Source organism: Microcaecilia unicolor, chromosome 11, assembly GCF_901765095.1.
Source record: "Microcaecilia unicolor chromosome 11, aMicUni1.1, whole genome shotgun sequence".
NCBI classification, from domain to species: Eukaryota; Metazoa; Chordata; class Amphibia; order Gymnophiona; family Siphonopidae; genus Microcaecilia; species Microcaecilia unicolor.
This window is the reverse complement of record NC_044041.1, coordinates 102,050,667-102,073,317: the sequence shown is the minus strand read 5'-3', so window position 1 is coordinate 102,073,317 and position 22,651 is coordinate 102,050,667. Positions and strand designations below refer to the sequence as shown.

General features: G+C 47.0%; 1 protein-coding gene across 4 annotated transcripts in view; it reads left to right on the top strand.

The window, feature by feature from the left end:
* The window catches only part of LOC115481182 (tropomyosin alpha-4 chain), a 181,604-nt gene that overhangs the window by 120,339 nt on the left and 38,614 nt on the right, over nt 1-22,651 (top strand). For all 4 annotated transcript variants that reach the window (XM_030220249.1, XM_030220252.1, XM_030220251.1 and 1 more), the window contains one exon: nt 16,981-17,114. In XM_030220249.1, coding sequence (XP_030076109.1) covers nt 16,981-17,114 — 134 coding nt within the window. The remainder of the gene's footprint in view (nt 1-16,980; nt 17,115-22,651) is intronic.

The following is a 22,651-nucleotide window of genomic DNA, read 5'->3' as shown; positions in this document are numbered from 1 at the left end:
CTGGCAAAGCTGCCTTTTCAGGACTCCTGAGGCAGTCGCGGTTGGTGCTGAAACATGACTCCACACCAAGTCTTCAAGGTGTACTCCAAGAATAAACAAAATTGTGTATGACACATCTTTGACTCCGTGTTTTTGGAAATGCCATTTGTTCACACTACTCCCTTGACTGATTTTGCTACATTTGTAGTGTTTGCTGTTCCTCCAAGTTGGTATTTGATCCCTACCGATTTTACAATAAAATTTCCAGAATCCGGATAGGTGCAATTTTTCATTCAAAATCTATTTAGGGGAGCAGTCACTTCCTTTGCATCCTCCCCCAGCTACGCCTCAGCAAGAAACCCTCAGGCTTGCACTGTCACAGTAGCATAGATTGTGAGCCCTCTTGGGACAGAGAAATATCCAGAGTACCTGAATGTAACTCACTTTGAGCTACTACTGAAGAAGGTGTGAGCAAAATCTAAATAAATAAATATGATGCCTTAGAAGGTTCCAAGTAAAATTACAACACCTCTTAGGTCTAAAACTTAAGAATTTTTATTTGGAGAGCTAAGCAGTTACTGGTATAAACCCCTCATTTGAAAACTCTCCCCCCCAGCCCCTTTTCTTTTGTAAGTAGCTGTGCTGTTCTGTAGCATGAGTATTTTGGCCCATACTGCAAATGGCAGGACCTGAGGGGGGGCAACATAGCTGGCGAACAGGTGGGTGTATTTTAAAAGTGCTTGTTGTGTTGCTGCTGATATACATTTGCCAATAACAGTGCCCCAATGCAATCTAATCCAATAGCTAGTGACAAAATGCGCTTTAACCTGATCCCACTATCCCACCCCCACTTCCTCTACTCACGTTTTACACCCACATTAAGGTCCCCAAGAAGGAGGATCCCAACTTTCAAGAAACACTTTGTGGCTATAAGTCGGTGGTCCCCAAACCTATCCCGGGGGCTCCCCTGCCAGTCTGGTTTTCAGGATATCCACAGAGAATATTCATGAAAGATGTCCATGCAGTGGAGGCAGTGCATGCAAATCTGAAAACCTGTCTGGCAGGGGAGCTCTTGGGACAGGTTTGGGAACCACTGCCATAAGTTCTGCAGGTTCTATAGATAAGGCACCAAAGTAACAGTACCTTAGAGCTGTTTTGCCAGTGCTAGTCTATTGGCGGGAGTTCATGTAGTGAGGTATTTTTGTTTTTTTCCCCTTTGGATTAGTGTTTGTGTTTATCATTGAAGCACTAAGATCTGAGGGTAGTCTTGAGATCCATTGTAATAAAATGCATTACATTTGTTGCTTTACAAACAATTCAAAATTCCCCACCCTTCCAGGCAAGTTATCCCTCTTTATCTAGCAAACTCATTTGTGGTGTCACGTCCAACCATTCTCCAAGCTTACCACTTAAATGTTCCCACCTACTCGCCCAAACAGTTATATCTTTGGGCAGTCCCAGACACACTGTGTGCCTTCCTCATGTGACTGTTCTCCACAGGCAGGACACTAAACAGACTTGGGAAGTTTTAGTGAAATTTTGAGTAAATATTTGGGCACCCAGCTCTAGTAGAATTTCAAAGAGGTCAAGTTACGAGTATAACTGTTAGAGTCTAAATCCTTTGAATATTGGGCCTATTCCCTTCTACAAGTGAAAGGAAATTTTTTTTGTCTGTAATATGCATGTAGAAGGTCTCATAAAACTACCTCACATGCATGTGTGGTGGAATTAGGTTCATATTTATAAGTGACTTATGAGGCATTTAAATTTTGCTCACACCTTTTTTCAGTAGTAGCTCAGGGTGAGTTACATTCAGGTACACTGGGTATTTCCCTGTCCCTGGAGGGCTCACAATCTGTTTGTACCTGAGGAAGCAGAGAGTTAAGTGACTTGCCCAAGATCACGCAGAGCGGCAGTGGGATTTGAATCGGCCACCGCTGGATGTCAAGACTGGTGTTTGTTCTGACCACTAGGCCGCTCCTCCACGCCGTGTTTTTTTTTTTTTTTTTTTTTTTTTTAATTTATATGAAGTCTTTATTAGTAAATGGAACATTCTTTCAACAGTACAGCTCATGGTTACATTACAACTTAAAACAACCACAACAGTTTAGCATATGATACATGTTGCCTCCGCTTCAGAGTATGAATGAGGTAATACTGATATCCTTCAGAACTTCAAGTTTTTTATAGTGTTTTTATATTATAAAACAAACAAACTTCACTTTATTCCCCCCCTCCCCTTACCTCCCACCCTCTCCCAACCCGGACTGGTTATATGAATCTGTGGTACATTATGTATGAAGGAGAAAGGAGTCCCAAGTCAGGCGCCATCTATTGGTGTGACTGCTCCGCTCTGCAATAAGGCGCTCCATCTCACACACATATCTCAGCTTTCGAATCCACCGACTCAAAGGTGGAGTCGTAGTCTGTTTCCAACATGCTGCTATAACAATTCGAGCTGCACATGTAGCATAGCGCAGCAGTGTTTGTTGGTTAGCTAGGAGGCCTGCTGCTTTAGCGGAGAATAAGTAGATAGTGGGCAACCAAGGGATTTGTACCCCCAACCACAGTTGCAGCCTGCTATGAACCGCTTTCCAAAAAGCCTTTATTTTCTTGCAATGCCACCAAATGTGACCCATGGTTCCCTTCACTCCACATCCTCTCCAACACAACCCAGATAGGGTAGGGTAGATACGCTGCAAGCGCTCTGGTGTCATGTACCACCTAAATAGAACTTTAATGGCATTCTCTTTAAATGGAACATGAGAGGATACCCTCGCCACAGCTTGTTCCATCCTCTCCCATGTCCCCTCCTCTAGTTCAATACCCAAGTCCCTCTGCCAGTTTTTCCTATGGAGTGTGTAACGGGGTGATTGCTGAGTGATAATGTGGTGTATGCGAGATATCAGCCCTGTAGTCGTGCCCGACCCCTCACAAATTTGCTCGTGAGTTGTTTGCTTCCTGCGCAGTACATCCTGCACCGCTTTTGTCTTAAGAAAGTGAGTCAGTTGGAGATATGCATATTTGTCAGACACCAGTGTCGGGAACTGTTGCTGGGCTTCTGCAAAAGTCAGAATAGTTTCCCCATCCATCAGCTGCCCCCATGTTCGCAATCCTCCCTCATACCAACCTGTAAATATACCCCTCTCTGTCCCCGGGATAAATAATGGGTTATATGCTATAGGGGAGAGGCGCGTCAGTAAGCAGCTGCGTTGTGGAAACAGACTGTCCCAATTGTCCATAGTTACGTATATGGAAGGGCATAGCCCATCTTCTAGACACCTAAGGGACCGCGGTAGCCACATTAATGCCCCCAGCGGTCTGTCCCCCAAGGTAAACTGTTCCAAGTCCACCCATTGCCGGTCAGGATAGGACTGAAACCATTCCACAGCAGCTCGCGCCTGAGATGCTCTATAGTACCAGGCTATGTTAGGGACCCCGAGTCCTCCTCTTTTTCTATCCTGATACAGGAAGGCCCTTGCTAGTCTTGGACGTTTGCCAGCCCAGATGAATCGTACAATACGATCTTGTAGAGCAGCAAGAAATTTACGGGGCAACGAGATCGGAAGAGCCTGGAATAAATACAGTAAGCGTGGTAATATATTCAGTTTAACTGCGGCTATTCGGCCCAGCCAGGAAAGCGTAATATCCCCCCATCTCTCCATGTCAGCGGATAGAACTCGGCCCAGTCCCTTGTAATTTGCTGTAAAGAGGTCAGGTAGCCCAACCGTTATGTTCACCCCCAAGTATCGTATGCTCCCACTAGCCCACCTAAAAGCATACGTATCTTTTAAGATTTCGACCTGATCTTCAGGTAGAGTTACATTTAAAGCCTCAGATTTCGACATGTTTACTTTAAAGCCAGAGAGTATCGAATACTGCTCAATGGTTTTCAAGAGCTCAGGGAAAGATGTTAAAGGTCGAGTAATAAACAATAGCACGTCATCTGCAAAAAGGGCGAGTTTGTGTGCCCTCCCCGCTATTGTAATACCAGTGATTCCCGGATTAGATCTGATCCTAGAAGCAAAAGGTTCCATAACCATGGCAAACAACAACGGGGAGAGCGGACATCCCTGTCTAGTGCCTCTATGCAAGTTAAAGAAATCGGAGTATCCTCCGTTTAATCTGATACATGCTTTAGGTGAGGCATAGAAAGCTTGAATCCATCTACAAAATTGGGGGCCTATCCCAAAGGTCTCCATAACCCTATACATGAATGGCCAGTGCACCCTATCAAAGGCCTTTTCAGCGTCTAAACTAAGAAGGCACATTGGCTTATGCAATCTTTTTGCTAAATACATTAAGTCTACCACTCTTCTCGTATTGTCCATTGCTTTTCTGTAGGAGACAAAGCCCACCTGGTCAGGATGGATAATCGCTGGCAACAAGGGGGCTAGTCTATTAGCCAGAACTTTAGCTAAAATTTTGACATCTGCGTTCAGAACAGATATGGGACGGTAAGAACCACAGTCAGTAAGGTCCTTGTCTGGTTTCGGTATCACTGCTATCCAGGCCTCTAGCATGGAACCCGGTAGTGATTCCCCCCGTCCAATTTGGTTAAACAGATCAGCCAGGAGTGGAGACAGTTCTGGGGCAAACCTTTTGTAGAACTCATTAGGGAGCCCATCCAGTCCAGAGGACTTACAAGATGGTAAATGTTGGATAGCTTTGATTATCTCAAGTGGCGTGACCGGCTCGTCCAGCAGGTCTCGCTGCTGGGCTGTTAGGGATGTTAGATCTGTCTCAGCTATGTAGTTTAGAATGGATTCTGCTGGGGGGTTTATTTCACGGGTATATAACTCCCGGTAAAATTCACTAAATTGTTTCCTAATAGCCCCTGATGTATGCAACATGTTTCCCCCCCTCTCCCTGACATGTGTTACAGCCTTTTCTATCTTTTGCCTACGCAGCCTCAAGGCCAGTAGGCGCCCAGCCTTATTGGAGAATTCATAAGAATAGACTTTCGATTTAGATTGAAGCTGGCTCAACTGTTCAGAGTAGATAGAGTTCAGCTGGAGGCGCTGAGCCCGCAACTCCTCCAGCACAGCCTGAGAGCCCTCTACTTTGTGTTGTGCTTCTAACCTCTTGATCTTATCCATGCATTGGGCCACTTGTCTTCTACGAGTCCGCGCTCTTCTACTGGCCAGCTGTAAAAAGTAGCCCCTCGATACTGCCTTCATAGCATCCCATACAATGCTCAGGGGGGGTCCGGACTCCCTATTGATCTCAAGGTATTCTCTCAACATGTTCTTACAACCCTCTACCACCTCACCCTCCTGTAATATTGTGGCATTAAGTGCCCATCTCGTGTCCTTGATCTCCGCCTTAATTGTAGGTAAAGTAACCCAGATTGGAGCATGATCAGATAGCGTTGCACTACCAATTCCCGCCTCTGGCCCCTGTTCAGCTAAGGTCATGTCCAAGAAAATATAGTCAATGCGCGAGTACGATGCGTGCGCCGTGGAGTAATATGTATAGTCCCTCACTTGCGCATTGTTCAAACGCCAGGCATCCAAGGTCCCTAAGGAAGTGGCCAAAGATCCCAACGCCCATGCATCCCGGGAGCTTACTGGCTGCACAGGTCCAGAACGGTCCAGATTCGGATCCATAACTCCATTGAAATCACCCCCCAAAATTATAGAACCCTGGGCGAATGATGCTAATAGATTTTTTATTTTTGTATAGAAGTCCCTCTGGTGATCATTCGGAGCGTATATACAGGCTAGGGTTATTTCCGTTTGGTCTAATATTACTTGTAAGAACAGATAACGCCCGCCCGGGTCCCTTTTGATCCTTACTATTTGGGCTGCAACTGACTCATGAAATAACACTGCCACCCCCCTTTTTTTGGATCCTTCATTTGAAGAAGCAAAGAAGGATTTAGGATAGCTAGGGTGGGAGAGAAGTCTTTCATGCTTTCGGCGAAGGTGTGTCTCTTGTAGCATGACTACATGAGCCTCTAACTGTCTAAGTTCTTTATATAATCTCTGCCTTTTTTGTGGCATGTTCAGCCCCTTCACATTATAGGATAAGATCTTAAGGTGTGTATTCATATTTAAAATACGAAAGAGAGCAGCACAGGCACAGTATAACACCCACCGGATTCACCCCCTCCCTCCTCCTCTTGTAAGATACCAGTCCGAGCCTGCCCTCCCTTACCCTCCCCATAAACCCATGAATCAACTCCCTCTTCCCCCCCCCTTTAAACACCATCCCGGAGACACCTTCTCTCCGAATGGGATGTGAGAAAGTAACCCACTGAATATCAGGCACGCCCACCTTCCCCCCGCCCCCCCCCCAGCAATTGACATACTACCTGCATAACTAAAAGCCTCCTCCTGCCCCTCGTCTGATCTATTCAGCTTCAAACATTGCTTTCTATGTATAGATCGTTTCTCTTCATGTTACGCTTCTCATTAGCCCTCTAATAATACTATATCAATCCCCAACACATTATGCACTTCTCCCAACTAGGGGAGAATCCCCTTCATCCCTTTCCATTAGTGATGCACACAAAAACCCTTCTCGTTCTAAACATAAAACATCAAGTAAGCTTAAATCAGGGAAGTCCGAGAGACTCAGCAAACATAGTCTTTTGGTTACCACAACTGTAGTCAGCTTTCCTCTGATGTCCACAGAAGTCAGGAACTTAAGCGACAAGCCTCCTCGAAGCCGTCCCAGTAACACTCAGGTTCCCTCTGCTATCACTTTCCTCTGCGAGTTACTACGCTTATTTGACGCGGGGACCCTCTGCCACTTCTGTAATTTTGCTTTCGTTGCGGGTGCCAGTTCCCCTGAAGGCGCCTTTGTGCTCACCAGTTCCTCCGCGTGCAAGATCGCCCAGGCTTCAAGTAGGGAGCTCACCCTGTGTCTAGATCCTTTGATAGTAAAGTTCAGAGAAAAGGGGAAGCCCCATCTGTATACAATCCGCTCCTTGATTAGAATATCCAGAGCCGGCTTCAGGAGACGTCGCTGCTGCAGTGTGAACTGGGAAAGGTCTTGATATACCGTAATCTTGGCGCCATTAAACTCCAAGTCCTGTTTCTTCCGAGCCCAGGCAAGAATTTGTTCTTTTACGTCATATTTATGAAATCGGACAATAATGTCTCGGGTTCTGTTTTCTTGACGAGGGCCCAGGGCTCTATGAGCTCTATCCAGCTCAATGGAATCTGCTGTTGTCTCAGTTCCCCTCAAGGTTGAGCATATAGTTTGCACGATCTGTGGGACATCCTCCGTTTCTCCACTCTCTGGGATTCCACGAAATCTGAGATTGTTTCTTCGACCTCGATTTTCCAGGTCGTCCAGTTTATAAGTCAGGTCTTTTGTTTTTTGATCAAGATCCTGAATTTGCGCCTCATGGGCAGTTAAGGATTCCGTGTGCTCTTCCAGCCGAAGCTCTGTTTCCTCAACCCGGCCCCCCAGTTCACGGAGATCTGCGCTAAGCACATCCATTTTGCCCAATATTTCTTCTTTCGATTTTTTAATGTCCTCCTGGATGCCAGACAAGATCTGTCTGAGTTCGCCTGAAACGCCCTTTTTAGTAGAGGGCCTCCGTGTTTCCACCAGTGATAAAGCCGAGTCGGAATCAGAAGGCGAGGCCTGCGCCACTGCCTCGTGGCGTTTTGGCGTTTTGCTCGGTCCACCGCTCGTCGACTTTTCCAAGTCTTTGTTCCGTGTTGAGTTCGATTTGCTCATTCTGTTCAACGATGATTGCCTGCCAGAAGCGTTGTGAGGTGGCGAAAATAGCAAATAGGTCCTGTTTTTAGCTTTTTATTGCTGTGGGGAGCGGGAGCTCAGAAGCTAGGCGGCCATTGCCAGTGGTGACGTCACTTCCCCCCCTCCACGCCGTGTTTTAAGGGAGAAGTTTGGGCAGAGCATGGGTAGAGTTGTCTTGCACATGTATTTTCTAAAATACACCTGTACTTTTTATTTGCTAACATTTGCACAGTATGGAGCCCGGATCCCTATTATTTTTCAATAAGCCAGTTAGCTATCTCTGCCATGTGAGTTTTCCAGCATTCTAATTTGGGTATCAGCTTCCATAAAAGGCACGAAGTAGCTGACCTACCTGCACGAGTTAGAAGATGGGATTCAGGCGAAAGATCGAGACCCAGACCTGGCAAGAATTTGACCTTGGGCCCAAGTATTAAGGCACTCTTGTTTTTTTTCAACAAGCCATATCTAATTGAGCTGAAAGTCCAGAAAAGCAGGAGGGAACTAAGAGGCAAAAAAAAAATCATGAACCTTACAAAACTGAGGAAGTGGAGGGTGGAGGGCAGGGAGGGGGGAGGGTTTCAAGGGGTTCTCTATTGGAGGGGGGGCGGAGGGAGGGGACAAGGAAGAGAGATCAGAGGTGGGAGCGGGACAGAAGATATAGGGTGCAAGGGGTAGGTCCGATGCTGGTTACGGGAAACATAGTTGCCGGGACTGGTGAATTAATGCAACATACTCAGGATACAAGTACTAGCCACAATAGATGATGAGTATGGACTTAAAAGTATTATCATATAATGTGAAGGGCCTAAATATGCCTCAAAAGCGGCAAAAGCTATATAAAGCAGCAGCTCCAGCCGCACGTGGTTCTCTTGCAAGAGACACACCTCAACCGCAAGTATGAAAGGCTTCTGTCCTGCTCTGGTTACCCTGGGGTCTATTGTGCTTCCATGGCAGCTTCAAAAACATGTGGAGTGGCGATCATGATACACTCATCAGTGGGGGCGCAGGTATTACAAGTTAAGAAAGACCCGGGAGGGCGTTTTATCTTTATGCATGTTCAAATTCAGCAGGTGGACTTGACGATAGCTTCTGTGTATGCTCCCAACAGTGGGCAGGTAGAGTTTTTTGCTAAGGTAAAGAACTCATTGGCAGGGTTTGTAAAGGGTTCTCTAATACTTGGGGGTGACTTTAATGCAATTATGAATCCCATCTTGGATCGTTCTGGAAATGCCAAATCTGAAGGGGGGAAAAAAGAGACATTAGCTCTTGAATCTTTGGTACATTCCTTGGGAACCTTGGACATATGGAGACTGACACATATGGAGGAGAGGGACTATACATTTCATTCGGGTGTTCATGATTCATATTCGCGTATAGACTATATATTTGTGGATGTTGCGTTGGCAGAAAGGGGGCCGACCGCGGGGTTGGGTAGTGCGACTATTTCCGATCATGCTCCAGTGTGGGTATCCTTGCCAAGTATACGGGCCGAAAGCAAAGATAGGAGATGGGCCTTGAACACTAGCCTATTGCAGGAGCCAAAGGTGGGGGTAGGCTATCGAGAAATGTTGAAGGAGTACTTGGAGCTTAATATAGACTCTGTGCCCTCGCAAGCCGTAGTATGGGACGCCATGAAGGCGGTATCAAGGGGTTATTTTTTAAAAATCGCCAGTAAGCGTTCTAAAGTGCGTAGGTTACAAATAGCACGCTGTCTGGAGCGTATACAACAACTGGAGGGGCAGCATAAGGCGCAGAGGTCCCCTCAGGTTTTACAACAGCTGCGAGAAGAGCGGACGATGCTGGACTCTATATATTCGGAACAACTTGGCTGGGTGCAGGATAGGCGCAGGGTGGGAGCCTATGAATTCTCTAATAAGGCAGGCCGTCTTCTTGCTATTAAGCTACGTAGACAAAAGGTGGATCGTACGGTAAAGCAAGTGCGTGATGATAGAGGCACAATGTTATCAACATCAGTGCAGATCCGTAAACGCTTTATGGAATATTATAAAAAATTATATGCTCAGGAGATTGCCCCTTCTTTGGAATCTATTGACTCATATTTGGCAGATGGTGAGCTTTCCTCCCTCGCTCAAGGGCACCGGGAACTGTTAGATGAGCCAGTCACTCCAATTGAGGTGCAAGAGGCTATTAAAGGTTTGCCATCTGGTAAATCTCCAGGGTTGGATGGACTCCCTAACGAATTTTATAAAAAGTTTGCCCCTGATTTGGCGCCATTACTTGCTGACCTCTTCAACCAAGTGGGAGGTGGGGAGAATTTACCCCCATCTATGATGGAGGCCTGGATCGCGGTGCTGCCTAAACCAGAGAAAGACCTAGCCGAGTGTGGCTCTTATAGGCCCATCTCGGTGTTGAATGCAGATGTCAAAATACTGGCAAAGGTGCTGGCGAATAGACTTGCGCCCGTGCTGCCGACGCTCATTCACCCAGACCAGGTGGGATTCGTGGCTCATCGTAAAGCTATGGATAATATTCGGCGTACATTAGACCTTATGTTTTTGGCAAAAAGAAGTCGGAAGCCTTTGTGCCTTCTTAGCTTGGACGCTGAGAAGGCTTTCGACAGAGTCCACTGGCCATTCATGTATAAAGTGTTGGAGGTAATGGGGTTTGGGCATCAGTTTAGGAGGTGGATCCAGGCATTTTACGATGCTCCTAAGGCATGTATACGAGTCAATGGGAGTAACTCAGAGTTGTTTGTTACATAGGGGGACTAGGCAGGGATGCCCCTTGTCACCGCTCTTGTTTGCCCTAGTCATGGAGCCATTTGCTTCAAAGATGAGGCTGGAACCGGGCATCTCAGGGGTTCGAATAGCTGATACCTTGCACAAGTTGGCCCTTTTTGCAGACGACATCCTGCTTTACGTTTCTCGTCCGTTGACTACTTTCCCTATTCTTATGCGTCTTATAGAAGAATATGCTGCTGTGTCGGGGTTTAAAGTCAACATGACAAAGTCCGAGGCCCTTAATGTTACACTCTTGGCGGAGGAAGTGGATTCCCTGAAAGCAACGTTTTCCTTTAGATGGGCTACTAAGAGGATTAAATATTTAGGGGTAAATATAACCTCGGACATCTCTGAGTTATTTGTGGCTAACTACAAGGGGTTGGGTAATACCATAAAGGCAGACCTGGAAAGATGGGGGGCACAAGAGTTTTCCTGGTTTGGTAGGATAGCCGTAGTTAAAATGAATGTGCTGCCCAGGCTGTTATATTTATTTCAAGCGCTGCCTGTGTTAATGCCCAGACGATTTCTTGCCTCTTTACAAGACTCTATAGTGAGATTCGTCTGGGCAGGCAAGCGACCACGCTTGGCGCGTCAGCTTCTTTACCAAAGTAGGAAAAAGGGAGGGCTGGGGGTTCCAAATCTCAATTGGTACTACAGGGCTGCTCAGGGGAAGGCCGCTATCGAATGGTTTCATGAATATCCTGACAGACAATGGATATCTTTGGAGCAGCACTCACTGGGGTCCAGGCCGCTGGGGGCGCTCATATGGTTGCCTGGGGCCTTTCGGGCTCTGGGACAGGAAGTGTGTCCGTCCATATGTGTCACTTTCCATTATTGGGACAGTCTATTTCCTGGGGGACATTGTGTCTTGACCCAGATGGCACCCATAGCATTTAATCCTCTGTTTCTGCCTGGGAGTATCATGGGGCCTTTTACTAGGTGGTACAGTGAGGGATTGAGAACTTGGGGTCAATTAATTGAAAATGATTCCATGCTATCGTTCACGACCTTGCAGCAGAGATACTCTGTTGTGGAGGGGGATAGCTTTGCATATCGTCGGGTCCACCATTTCCTCAACACAAAGGCTGTTAGGCAAGTACTACAGAGAGAGCGGTTGAATTTGGAGGAGATATGTAGTAAAGGTGTAGTTTCACGGGGTCTGATTGGATACCTGTATCGAAATATTATAGCACAGGCTCCTGGTTATACCCTGCATAGGATGAAATGGGAAAAGGAGCTGGGAGTGACCCTGGGGGGGACCGAGTGGGAGAGAATAGAGCGAGCGGCGGCAGGAGTGTCTACGCACGTGCCACTCAAAGAAAACGCAGTGAAGGTACTGTTTAGGTGGTACCTCACACCGGACCGTATCCAACGAATATTCCCTAGCACCTCGGGGTTGTGTTGGAGAGGATGCGGTCAGAGGGGAACTATGGGACACGTGTGGTGGAGCTGTGTAAAAATTCGTGCATTTTGGAAATCAGTTCATGGAAGGCTGCAGAAGTGGGTGGGTTGTGAGATCCCTTGGTCTTTTGGGTTATTTTTGTTCACTGCTAAGCCGCCAGGATTAAAACCGCCTCAACAAATAATGGTACAGCAGGCAGTGGGGGCAGCGAGGGTGGTTATAGCAGCCCACTGGAAGCAGGCAGGGGTTCCTTCACTAACTAAGTGGATTGCTAAGCTGAGATATATCTGTGAGATGGAGAGGTTGCTGGCTGAACGGAAACAACAGATGAATAGATGGCAATCCATTTGGGACAACTTTTCTAAAGAGTTTGTATCTAGTGTCAGGACTAGGCACTGAAAGAATAAATAGTATGGTTATGGTGGGGGGGTATCTGGAAGGAAGGGGGTGGGGGTTTATGGGTTTTAGTACTGAAAAGAAAATGTTAATAAAAGTTTGAAGTATACAGAGCTTCTAATATGACATTGTTACTTTGTTTGCTGGTTTGTCTGTTACATTGACTAAAATGACCTGGTCAGGTGGTGAGATTGTATAACCTATTTGTATTATGTAAAGATGGTTTTTGGTTGTGTTTGATTACCAATGTTCAATAAAGACTTCTATAAATTAAAAAAAAAAAATGTTACAAAGTTGTCACAGTCCTTATATGATATTTAAGAACAAAGAGCAAGGGAATATTTTAAGAGCACTCGCTAAAATTTCTCCACCACTTACCCACAAGGTAAGAACGATTCAAGAATAAAAGGAATTAAGTGTATTTATTGGGTTGCATTAACCTGCATTACCAGATCTAAAGGACAAGAACACTATATATTTAGATTCAAAGGGTTTATTATTTTACAATATGATTAATGCAATCATATAAATAAGGTTACAAACGAGAGAGAGTTCTTTTAAGAGATCTTTACAGATAATCTGTGCTTAAGTAAGGTAGCCAGTTTAAAAGTTAAGGTTATAATTTAACTTACAGGAGAGTCTTTGTTGCAGAGCTGAGTGATGAGCACATGGTCAGTAGCAGGGCTTCTGCAGTGATGGATGAGTTGCAGTTGAAGACAAGCATCTGCAGAGAAGAATCTGTGTTGCAGTTGAAGGGAAGCATCTGCTTGTCTGAAACAGCTTCTATCTTTTATACTCTTGCAAGCTGCAGGAAGACATGCCATGTGAATCTGTCTTGGTTTCCTGGTTTGCACACGACCCTTGGGCATTTGCAAAGCATTGTGGTATCTTGGTCTCATGTCTTATGACATCACAAGGCTTGCTGTCTGGATTTTGGTGACAAATGGTTTATTGTAGTGCAAGGTTTCCTGCTTGAATGTCTGTGATAGATACTCTGATAAGATTTGTCTGGGGCGGCCAGCAGGTGTCCTTTGTCTTTAGTAGGTGTATTTCCCACCTTTCCCACCTGCCTGTCTCCTTGCCTCTACTGGTTACCTTTGATATTTGTTGTGTTGATCAGCCAGGCTTTTTGATCAGAGGAAGAGAGTCAATTTAACCTTGAGGCAGTCTCTTACTTGAGAAGTCTTTTGTTAAAGAGGGTGAAAAAGGGGGAGGTGAGGTCAGCAGTACCTTTTGTCTTTTAAATGTTCCCCAAAGGGAGGAGGAAGAGGGCTTTTGGAATGAAAGCCAGTTTCTACTGCATCTTTCAAATATATTTTTAAAGCTGTATTTTTGTGTTGCTATCTATATATATATATATATATATATATATATATATATATATATATATATATATATATATATATATATATATTAAACTCGTATCACACTACAAGGTAAGCTGATACGTTTTGCTGTTCTGATGGGGCAGATGAAAAGCAGGAGGCTCACCCAGTTCTGCTTATATGCATTCTGAGCCAAGCCTAAACTAATATTTGGGCTGAAGCTATCTGGTTGTGGCTAGGTGGGTCCTTTTTGAACAAGGTATTATAAGCCCCTTTTAAACTTACTGTATTTTCATAGAATTAAATATCAAATAACACACCCATTATTTTTACAAGCACATACATTTGTTGCATGAGCTTTTGTTGGCTTTCTCCCTAAATAAACATGGAGTCAATGTTTTTATGTTGTCTGGGCACCACCTTTAGCATTGACTAAAATCATTCCTAATGTAGAAGGGTTGTCATTACCTGTTTCCCCCTCCTCCCACTAGTTTTTCCTGTGGTATCTAAGGCTTTTGTATGTAAATGACAAGTCTGTTTCTCCCAAGGGAAGTGGTGTGCCTGAAACATTTGTTGGCATCGATCCTCCACAGGTCTTTATGATGGGAGGAGTATTTTGTGATATGTTGTAATGTAGTAGCATATAACCCCTAGTAAGGAGGAGTTGGGGGGGGGGGGGCTCCTTTTCTACCTCTGTCCTACTGAGAGGTAGTGAAGACTCAGGTTGCAAGGTCAGGGTATGCGTGGGACAAGAGAGAAAAAGCCACCAGAGGAGTCCTCACTGTGATGGTGGACTGCTAAGGCCAAATGAGGGTGCCTGGACCCCACAGTGTGGGGTTGCTAGGCTGGAAGTTACCTGGGACAGAGAATGGAAGTACCACAACAGACCCGGGTTTTGCAGACTTGAGGAAGAAGGAAGGCGGCAAGATTTGGTTCTTTATAGGTTCCAAGAGTAACCAGGAGAGGATGAAGGCTAGATGTAGGAAGGTGATCCAGCTGGCTAATTGTTGGGAGTGGTCAGGTCTGTTTTGTTTTTGTTTTTTTTGTTTTTTTTGCCTCCCCCCTCCCCTGTTTTTTGTCCTGCGGAGTTTTCTTCTTTTTCTATTTGCTAATCATTGGATCCCTATTGAGCAATGAATCATCCACACAAGCTCTTAACTCTCACCTTCAAAGCTCTTTGGATGGGTGTTCCACAATACTTATCTAATCTCACTGTTCTATACTCTCCCACACAGTCTTCTACGATCCTTCAACGACTGATGCTTGGTTTTGCCCAATCCTAAACAAGCTGTTCTAGAATCCACCAGACATAGTGCTTTTTATTTTGCAGCTCCCTTTCATTGGAATTCTCTCCCATGTGATATCTGAGCAGAATTGTCCTTAAAAAAAAAAATGTAAACCAACTATAAAGGCCTGACTTTTTCGCCAGACATTCAGTATTTCATAGGACTGTGTGCTTCTAATATACTGTCCCCAAAAGCTACCCAGCCCTACCTCCCACATATCCTCCCCTTTATCTTAATTGTCCCTTCTCCCCCATTATCCTGTCATATGTATTGATTGATTTTAGATAGTGATGAGTGCATGTTTATCTTTTTCCATGTCATTTTGTAGTTCCTTTCTTTCTTTTTCATTAGGTTGCTTTTATTGTAGACCGCCTACTGGTTGGTTAAGCGGTGTGTGTTATATATATATATATATATATATATATATATATATATATATATATATATATATATATATATATTTTATTTTTTTTTAATAAATGTTGAAAGTCCTCACATTGTGTGTCAAAGATTTTGTTTGGGTTTAAAAAAAAAAATTTTTTACTTTGAAAACTTCAGAGCAATAAATTGTGTGTTTTCAGTCAGACTGGATATGGACAGTGCACTTTGCAGTGTGCCTAAGGGGTAAACAGTTTGGTGCCTCCAGATGGGAGATAACATTCCATAAAAGGGTAGGCACTTGGGAGTTAGGCCAAGCTGGGCAGTAAGGAGAAGGGAAGCTAAGGGTGAGAAGCTTGAATTTTGCTCACCAGCTGCCCAAGCCATTACACTAGCATTTAATATACTTCATTATGAAGAGTTACATCACCTTCTGTCCTTCAACTCTCTTCACATGCCATGATGTCAGTGTAGCAACCATTCATAGTGATAAACCATGTAACCATGAGTCAAAATTTAATTATGAAGTACATTTATGACTTTCATCCTCAGATCATCTTGTTCTCGCCCTTTTCCTGGTTTACTAGCTTCTCGATTGCACAATGAATCCAAGAGTGGATGAATGGACGTATAATCAAAACTATTGTTTGACTTTCAATATTTTTCTACTCTAGAACATGTTAACATATATTGCATATGATGGCAGTTCTGTTGCTATCGCAGTGCCAGAGAAGATTTGGTTCCTGAGCACAGGTAGCTTGGGAGTTTTATAAAAACAGTATTCCATATTTGAGTAGAAGGGAAGAAACTGAAGACATTGCTCTGAGGTAGTATCTATTCAAAATTCCTGGTAAATGAGGTGTAGAAATGGTTTGATGAAGGTGGTGTGGAGAATACCTCCTAGGATTATTGTTGATTTCATGCAGCCTTCCTTTTCTACCCTTCCGCACTGTCGCCACAAATTTTAAGACAGTATACATGTAACGATAAGTCTGTATTGAACAAAAGGAGGCCAGATGCTTGAGAAGCTGTGCCTCTCGTTTTGCTAACTCTTTGGATTGTTACAGAACTTGGTTGTGGGGGGGGGGGGGGGGGGGGTGAGGACAGTTGTATGTAAAGTAAGTATGGATCTTGTATTCTCATCTGCCCAAAATAAGATTCCTCATTGATTCTCTGATTTGAATAGGGAATGATGTCCAGAGTGTGGGAACTGTGCACGAGTTCTGCATTTGACAAAATTTGACATATTGTTAGGGTGACTCATACATTTTCAAATATATATTTTTGACTGTTTTTAAATGTTTATACAATCTACTGATATATAAATATTTTAATTGCACTAAGCATATTTGTGAGGTTAGACTAAATCATATCTAAGAGACATCATTGCTCATAAGGTAGGCTGTATCATCCGTCTTTATAGTAAGATGTCTTTCCCACATTTCACTGTATTTCAATGTTCAGTTGCACATAGCTATTGATTTTATTCATTCATAGCTTCTTGTGTCCAGCAGCTGGAATACATATTTTGGAAATGTGGACAGAAGAATTGGGCAGATTTGCCCACTGGCATTCTGCCATCACTTGCTACATAGTGTTGAATGGTTCTGTAAGGCAGAAATAGAAAAACGCACAATGTAATAATTTGATGGTTCTATGTGAGTTATGAAACAGGAAAATCCTTTTCTGTGCAAGTTGTAGAGAGTTTTATCAGTTTTCAAGTTCTTAAAACGTACTGTGTATGTTGCAACCCGCAGGCAGAAGGTGAGGTGGCAGCACTGAACAGACGTATCCAACTGGTTGAAGAGGAGCTAGATCGTGCTCAGGAACGTCTAGCTACAGCCCTACAGAAACTGGAAGAGGCAGAGAAAGCAGCAGATGAGAGTGAGAGGTAATTTTATCTCTGGTCCATTTTAAAAATCCAGTACTCAAGGCGTGTAGTAACATAGAAATGACAGACCTGTATGGTCCATCCAGTCTGCCCAGTAGTCACGTTTATTATCAATGCATGATTAAACAAACAATCCAACAGTATCACTAACAGCATTTTACAGACAAAATTCAACTTCAAGATGTTTTCCTCCTTCCCCATCAAGATATACAGCACCTGCACTCATAACATACATTCCTTAGCGTCCTTCTGGACCGGCTCAGCAGAACTGATGAGTAGTGCACACCTTCCAGCAAGTGGAGACTGAGAACAATGTTGAGAGAGCCAATAAGAGCCCAGCTCAGCTCTAGTAATTATCAGTATTTTCAGTCTCCAGCAGGTGAAAGATGAGTTGAGCCCGTCAGCCTCATTCTGTGTTTTAAATAAATTAAAAAAAAATTTTGCATCTCTTCTTTTTCTGTGTGCCGCTGGGAGTAATTACTGGCAGAGGCCGAGACCTGTGGGGGTTTTGGTGCCTTGGGGGTGTACACTCGGGTGGCCAGGTCCCTCCTCCCATCTCTCACCTCGAGCCTTCCCTGAGCCCTGTAAAATCTTAGAGGATAGTGTATTGCAGGCTAGCCTCCACCACTTCATGGGAAGTGTTGTAGAGCTTTGGGGAACAGCCACATTGTTTTCATTTGAAAAAAAGAGCTTAGTAAGTTCCCATTTTGGGGGACTCAGTTCGGAGAAGAGTTGGACAAGCTGGTTAAGAGTTTAGGAGACACTAAGGTGCCTCGGCTTCCAGAGGATCGGCTGAAGGCCATTGGCTGTGGTTATTTGACTTCTAGAAGTGAGGGACATGATTCCAGGCACTTTCGGCAGAACAGAGGGACTGCTTTTTCAAAGGTCCCGTTATCAGCGTATGCAGCCCTTTCATGCAGGCAACAAGGAGGCAGGGATGGCACTTTCTCCTCTGAGGCTCCCAGTTGTACGATTCAATGAAGGTGTATGGGTCCATCCTCCAGTGGCGGTTAGGGGTCAGTTGAAAGAGTCCGCTGTCCCATTTTGGATTTCAAGAAGGTCAAACTTGCCCTTTGGGTTTCTCCTTTCCTCCCGGAAACCCTGTGGTTAGTTTTTATGGCCGTTCACTCGGGAAAATTCCTCACAGCTCTGGACTTGAGAGGACTACCTGCTTATTCCTGTTTGAGAGGCTCATCAACGCTTCCTTTTCTTTGCAGTGTTGGGTCAGCATTTTCAGTTCCATATCATCAAGCTGATCAATCCATAGACTGGTGGGTTGTGTCCATTTACCAGCAGGTGGAGATAGAGAGCAAACTTTTGCCTCCCTATATGTGGTCATGTGCTGCCGGAAACTCCCCAGTATGTTCTCTATCTCAGCAGGTGGTGGTCACACACAGCAGCAGCTCTGGCTAGGCCTCCAAGCCTAATTTTTAGGTTTTGTTGAGTGCCTGGGGTTGAGGGCTCTTTTGAGCAAGTGCAAACCTGGTGGTGCCAGGTCCCTCCTTTTCTCCCCCTCCCGCTGGCTCCGTTAAAAAAAAAAAAATTTTGAACGTCCTTAAAGGCGTTTATTTCGACGTTTATTTAAGCGTCTATTGCAGCTACTCACTGGGACACCAGGTCGTTACAACTCGGAGCGGACAACAGGTAATTTTTACCTTTTTATAGCGGGCAGGGGGTTCCCCGATTCTTCTCCTCGTGGCATATGGCGTCGGAGAGCGAGGGCGCAAAGGGTCGCTCCCCGGGTCGCTTGAGCGCTTCTAGAGGGGATGCGGGGGTCTTAAAGCCTGATTCGCCCTTGTTGGGTGACAGTTTCATGACCGATGAATGTCCCGGTCCTTCCTCCGGCGTGGCGGTTTTTCCCGCCATAAACGCCCATCCCCCGCTCCTCGCCTCCGCCATCTTGGCCGGCCACGCGGCTCGGACGGCTTCTTCTTGGGCCGCCCTTGAGGTTGGAGACATTAATGCCTTGAACGCCCTTAATTTGGGCGACGGCTCAGAAGCGGCTAAAGTTAAGAGCCGTTCTTCCCGCGCGGCTCCTTCGCGGAGTTTCGCGCCGGACGCCATTTTGGATGCGCAGCATGTCTCTCCCCCGCTATTGCGAGCGCCGGTTGAGGGTGCGTCTAGGGCTGTTGCCCAGGCTGCGGAAGTGCACAATCTGGGGGGTTTCTCCCCCGAGTTTGTTTTGCTGCTGCATCAGGCCTTCCTCATGCACAACGCTGCCCCTGCTCCCTCGTCTGGTAAAGAGGTTGAGGTTCCCAGAGGTAAACGCCCTCGGGTTGATTCCCAGGCCTTGGAGGAATTTGTCTCCTCCGATGTAGATGAGGGCAGCGTGTCTGAGGTCTCCCAACGGTCCTTTGCGGATTCCTTGGAGGAGACGGATCCCCGCTCGGATGGAGCGGATGACCCCTCTGCAGCGTGGCTTTTTAGCCCAGAGGATTTGCCCAACCTGTTGTTACAGGCCATGGACACTTTGAAGATTTCCTCTCCGGAGGACGTCTCTCCCTCAGCCCCTGTTGGCTCTGCCATTATGCTGGGGACGAAGCGCCCGCCTAGAACCTTCCACGTGCATGATGCCATGCACACCTTAATTTCGGCTCAATGGGATGTCCCAGAAGCGAGCCTTAAAGTGGCTAGGGCTATGTCCCGCCTCTATCCTTTGGCTGTGAGTGAACGTGAGGCCTATCTGTGGCCTACCGTGGATTCTTTAATCACTGCGGTGACTAAGAAAACGGCGTTGCCGGTGGAAGGTGGCACGGCCCTAAAGGACGCCCAAGACAGAAGATTGGAGGCGGCCTTAAGGTCGTCCTTTGAGGCAGCGGCTTTAAGTTTGCAGGCCTCAGTTTGCGGCTCCTATGTGGCCAGGGCGTGCCTGACTATGGTGCAGCGGGCTTCCCCCTCGGATCATTCCTTGAGGGCTGATTGGCCGGCCCTGGAATCGGGCTTAGCCTATTTGGCAGACTTGCTGTATGATGTCTTGAGGGCCTCAGCGAAAGGCATGGCTCAGACAATCTCTGCGCGGCGGTGGCTTTGGCTGAAACATTGGTCTGCTGACTACGCCTCTAAATCCCGCCTGGCTAGGTTGCCTTTTAAAGGCAAGCTGCTCTTTGGGGTCGAGCTGGACAAAATCGTGACCGATCTCGGCACGTCTAAGGGCAAGAAATTACCAGAGGTCAGGGCTCGGGCTAGTACTCGTCCCGGTACCTCCAGAGGACGGTTGCAGGAAGCCCGTCGGTACCGCCCGGGCAAGTTGGGTTCCTCTGCCCCCTCTTCCTTCAAGAGGAATTTCTCCCCCAATCAGCATTCCTTTCGCAGAGACCGCCGTCCCGGAGGTGCTCCCTCCGGTCCTCCCCCAGGGTCTCGTACCCGGGGTCTTGGTCCACGCCCCAGTGCAGATTGGAGGACGACTGTCCTCGTTTCTGGGCGAGTGGACCACAATAACTTCAGACGCGTGGGTGCTGGAAGTCATCAGAGACGGCTACAAACTAGAGTTCTGCCGACCCTTAAAAGACGGGTTTGTACTCTCTCCCTGCAAGTCTCCGGTCAAGCTGTGGCAGTGCAGCAGACCTTGGACAATCTGATCCGCCTGGGCGCGGTCGTTCCGGTGCCAGAAAGTCAGCTTGGCAAGGGACGTTACTCCATTTACTTTGTGGTACCAAAGAAAGGAGGTTCTGTCCGGCCTATCCTCGACCTCAAAGGGGTCAATCGGGCCTTGAAAGTGCGGCACTTTCGCATGGAGACTCTCCGCTCTGTTATAGCGGCAGTGAAGGCAGGAGAGTTCCTGGCATCCTTGGACATCAAGGAAGCGTACCTGCATATTCCCATCTGGCCTCCTCATCAACGCTTTCTGCGTTTTGCAGTCCTGGGACGACACTTCCAGTTCAGAGCCCTCCCTTTCGGGTTGGCTACTGCTCCGCGGACCTTTTCCAAAGTAATGGTGGTCATCGCGGCCTTCCTACGAAAGGAAGGGGTACAAGTCCATCCTTATCTGGACGACTGGTTGATCCGAGCCCCCTCTTATGCAGAGTGCGGCAAAGCTGTGGACCGAGTAGTTGCTCTTTTGAGCTCCCTGGGATGGATCATCAACTGGGAGAAGAGCCAGCTGCGCCCGACTCAGTCCCTGGAGTACCTGGGAGTTCGATTCGACACCCAAGTGGGCAGAGTGTTCCTGCCAGACAATCGGATTGTCAAACTTCAGGCTCAGGTGGACCAGTTCCTAGTAGCCTCTCCCCTTCGGGCTTGGGACTATGTGCAGCTGTTGGGCTCTATGACGGCCACGATGGAAGTTGTGCCCTGGGCCAGGGCTCATATGAGACCACTTCAACACTCTTTGCTGCAGCGCTGGACTCCGATGTCGGAGGATTATGCTGTGCGCCTTCCCTTGGACCCAGCAGTGCGCAAGGCGCTGAGCTGGTGGATACAGACAGACAAGTTGTCTGCGGGAAAGCCTCTGGTGACCCCAGAGTGGATTGTCGTCACGACGGACGCCTCGTTGTCGGGCTGGGGAGCCCACTGCTTGGGAAGGACAGCGCAGGGGCTCTGGTCTCCTGCAGAGGCAAAGTGGTCTATCAACCTCCTGGAACTCAGAGCCATTCGGTTGGCGCTTTTGGAGTTCATCCCGGTACTGGTGTTGAAGCCTGTACGGGTCCTGTCGGACAATGCCACGGCTGTGGCCTATGTCAACCGCCAGGGAGGTACCAAGAGCGCCCCTCTAGCCAAGGAGGCTATGGATCTTTGCCAGTGGGCGGAAGCGAACCTGGAGCAGCTTTCAGCGGCCCACATTGCCGGAGTCATGAATGTCAAGGCGGACTTTCTCAGTCGCCAGACCTTGGAGCCCGGAGAGTGGCAGCTATCTGCTCAGGCGTTCTTGGACATCACGAAGCGCTGGGGCCAGCCAAGCCTAGATCTGATGGCGTCATCGGCCAATTGCCAAGTGCCGCGCTTTTTCAGCAGAGGACGGGACCCTCGATCCCTGGGAGTAGATGCTCTTCTCCAACAGTGGCCGACACAAGAGCTTCTCTATGTGTTCCCGCCCTGGCCCATGTTGGGCAGGGTGCTAGACCGGGTGGCAAAGCATCCCGGCAGGGTAATCCTGGTGGGTCCGGATTGGCCCAGGCGTCCCTGGTATGCGGACTTGATCAGGCTCTCAGTCGACGATCCTCTGCGGCTGCCAGTGGAGCAGGGCCTGTTACATCAGGGTCCCGTGGTGATGGAGGATCCCTCCCCCTTTGGTCTTACGGCCTGGCTATTGAGCGGCAGCGTCTGAGGAAGAAGGGCTTCTCAGACAAGGTCATCGCCACTATGCTGAGAGCGAGGAAGCGCTCTACTTCTACTGCTTACGCCAGGGTTTGGCGTATCTTTGCAGCGTGGTGTGAAGCAGGCTCACTTTCTCCCTTCACTGCTCCAATTTCTTCAGTGTTGGCGTTCCTGCAAGAAGGTCTGGAGAAAGGCCTGTCGCTCAGTTCCCTTAAAGTCCAGGTAGCGGCTCTGGCTTGCTTCAGGGGCCGCCTGAAGGGTGCTTCCCTGGCTTCGCAGCCAGA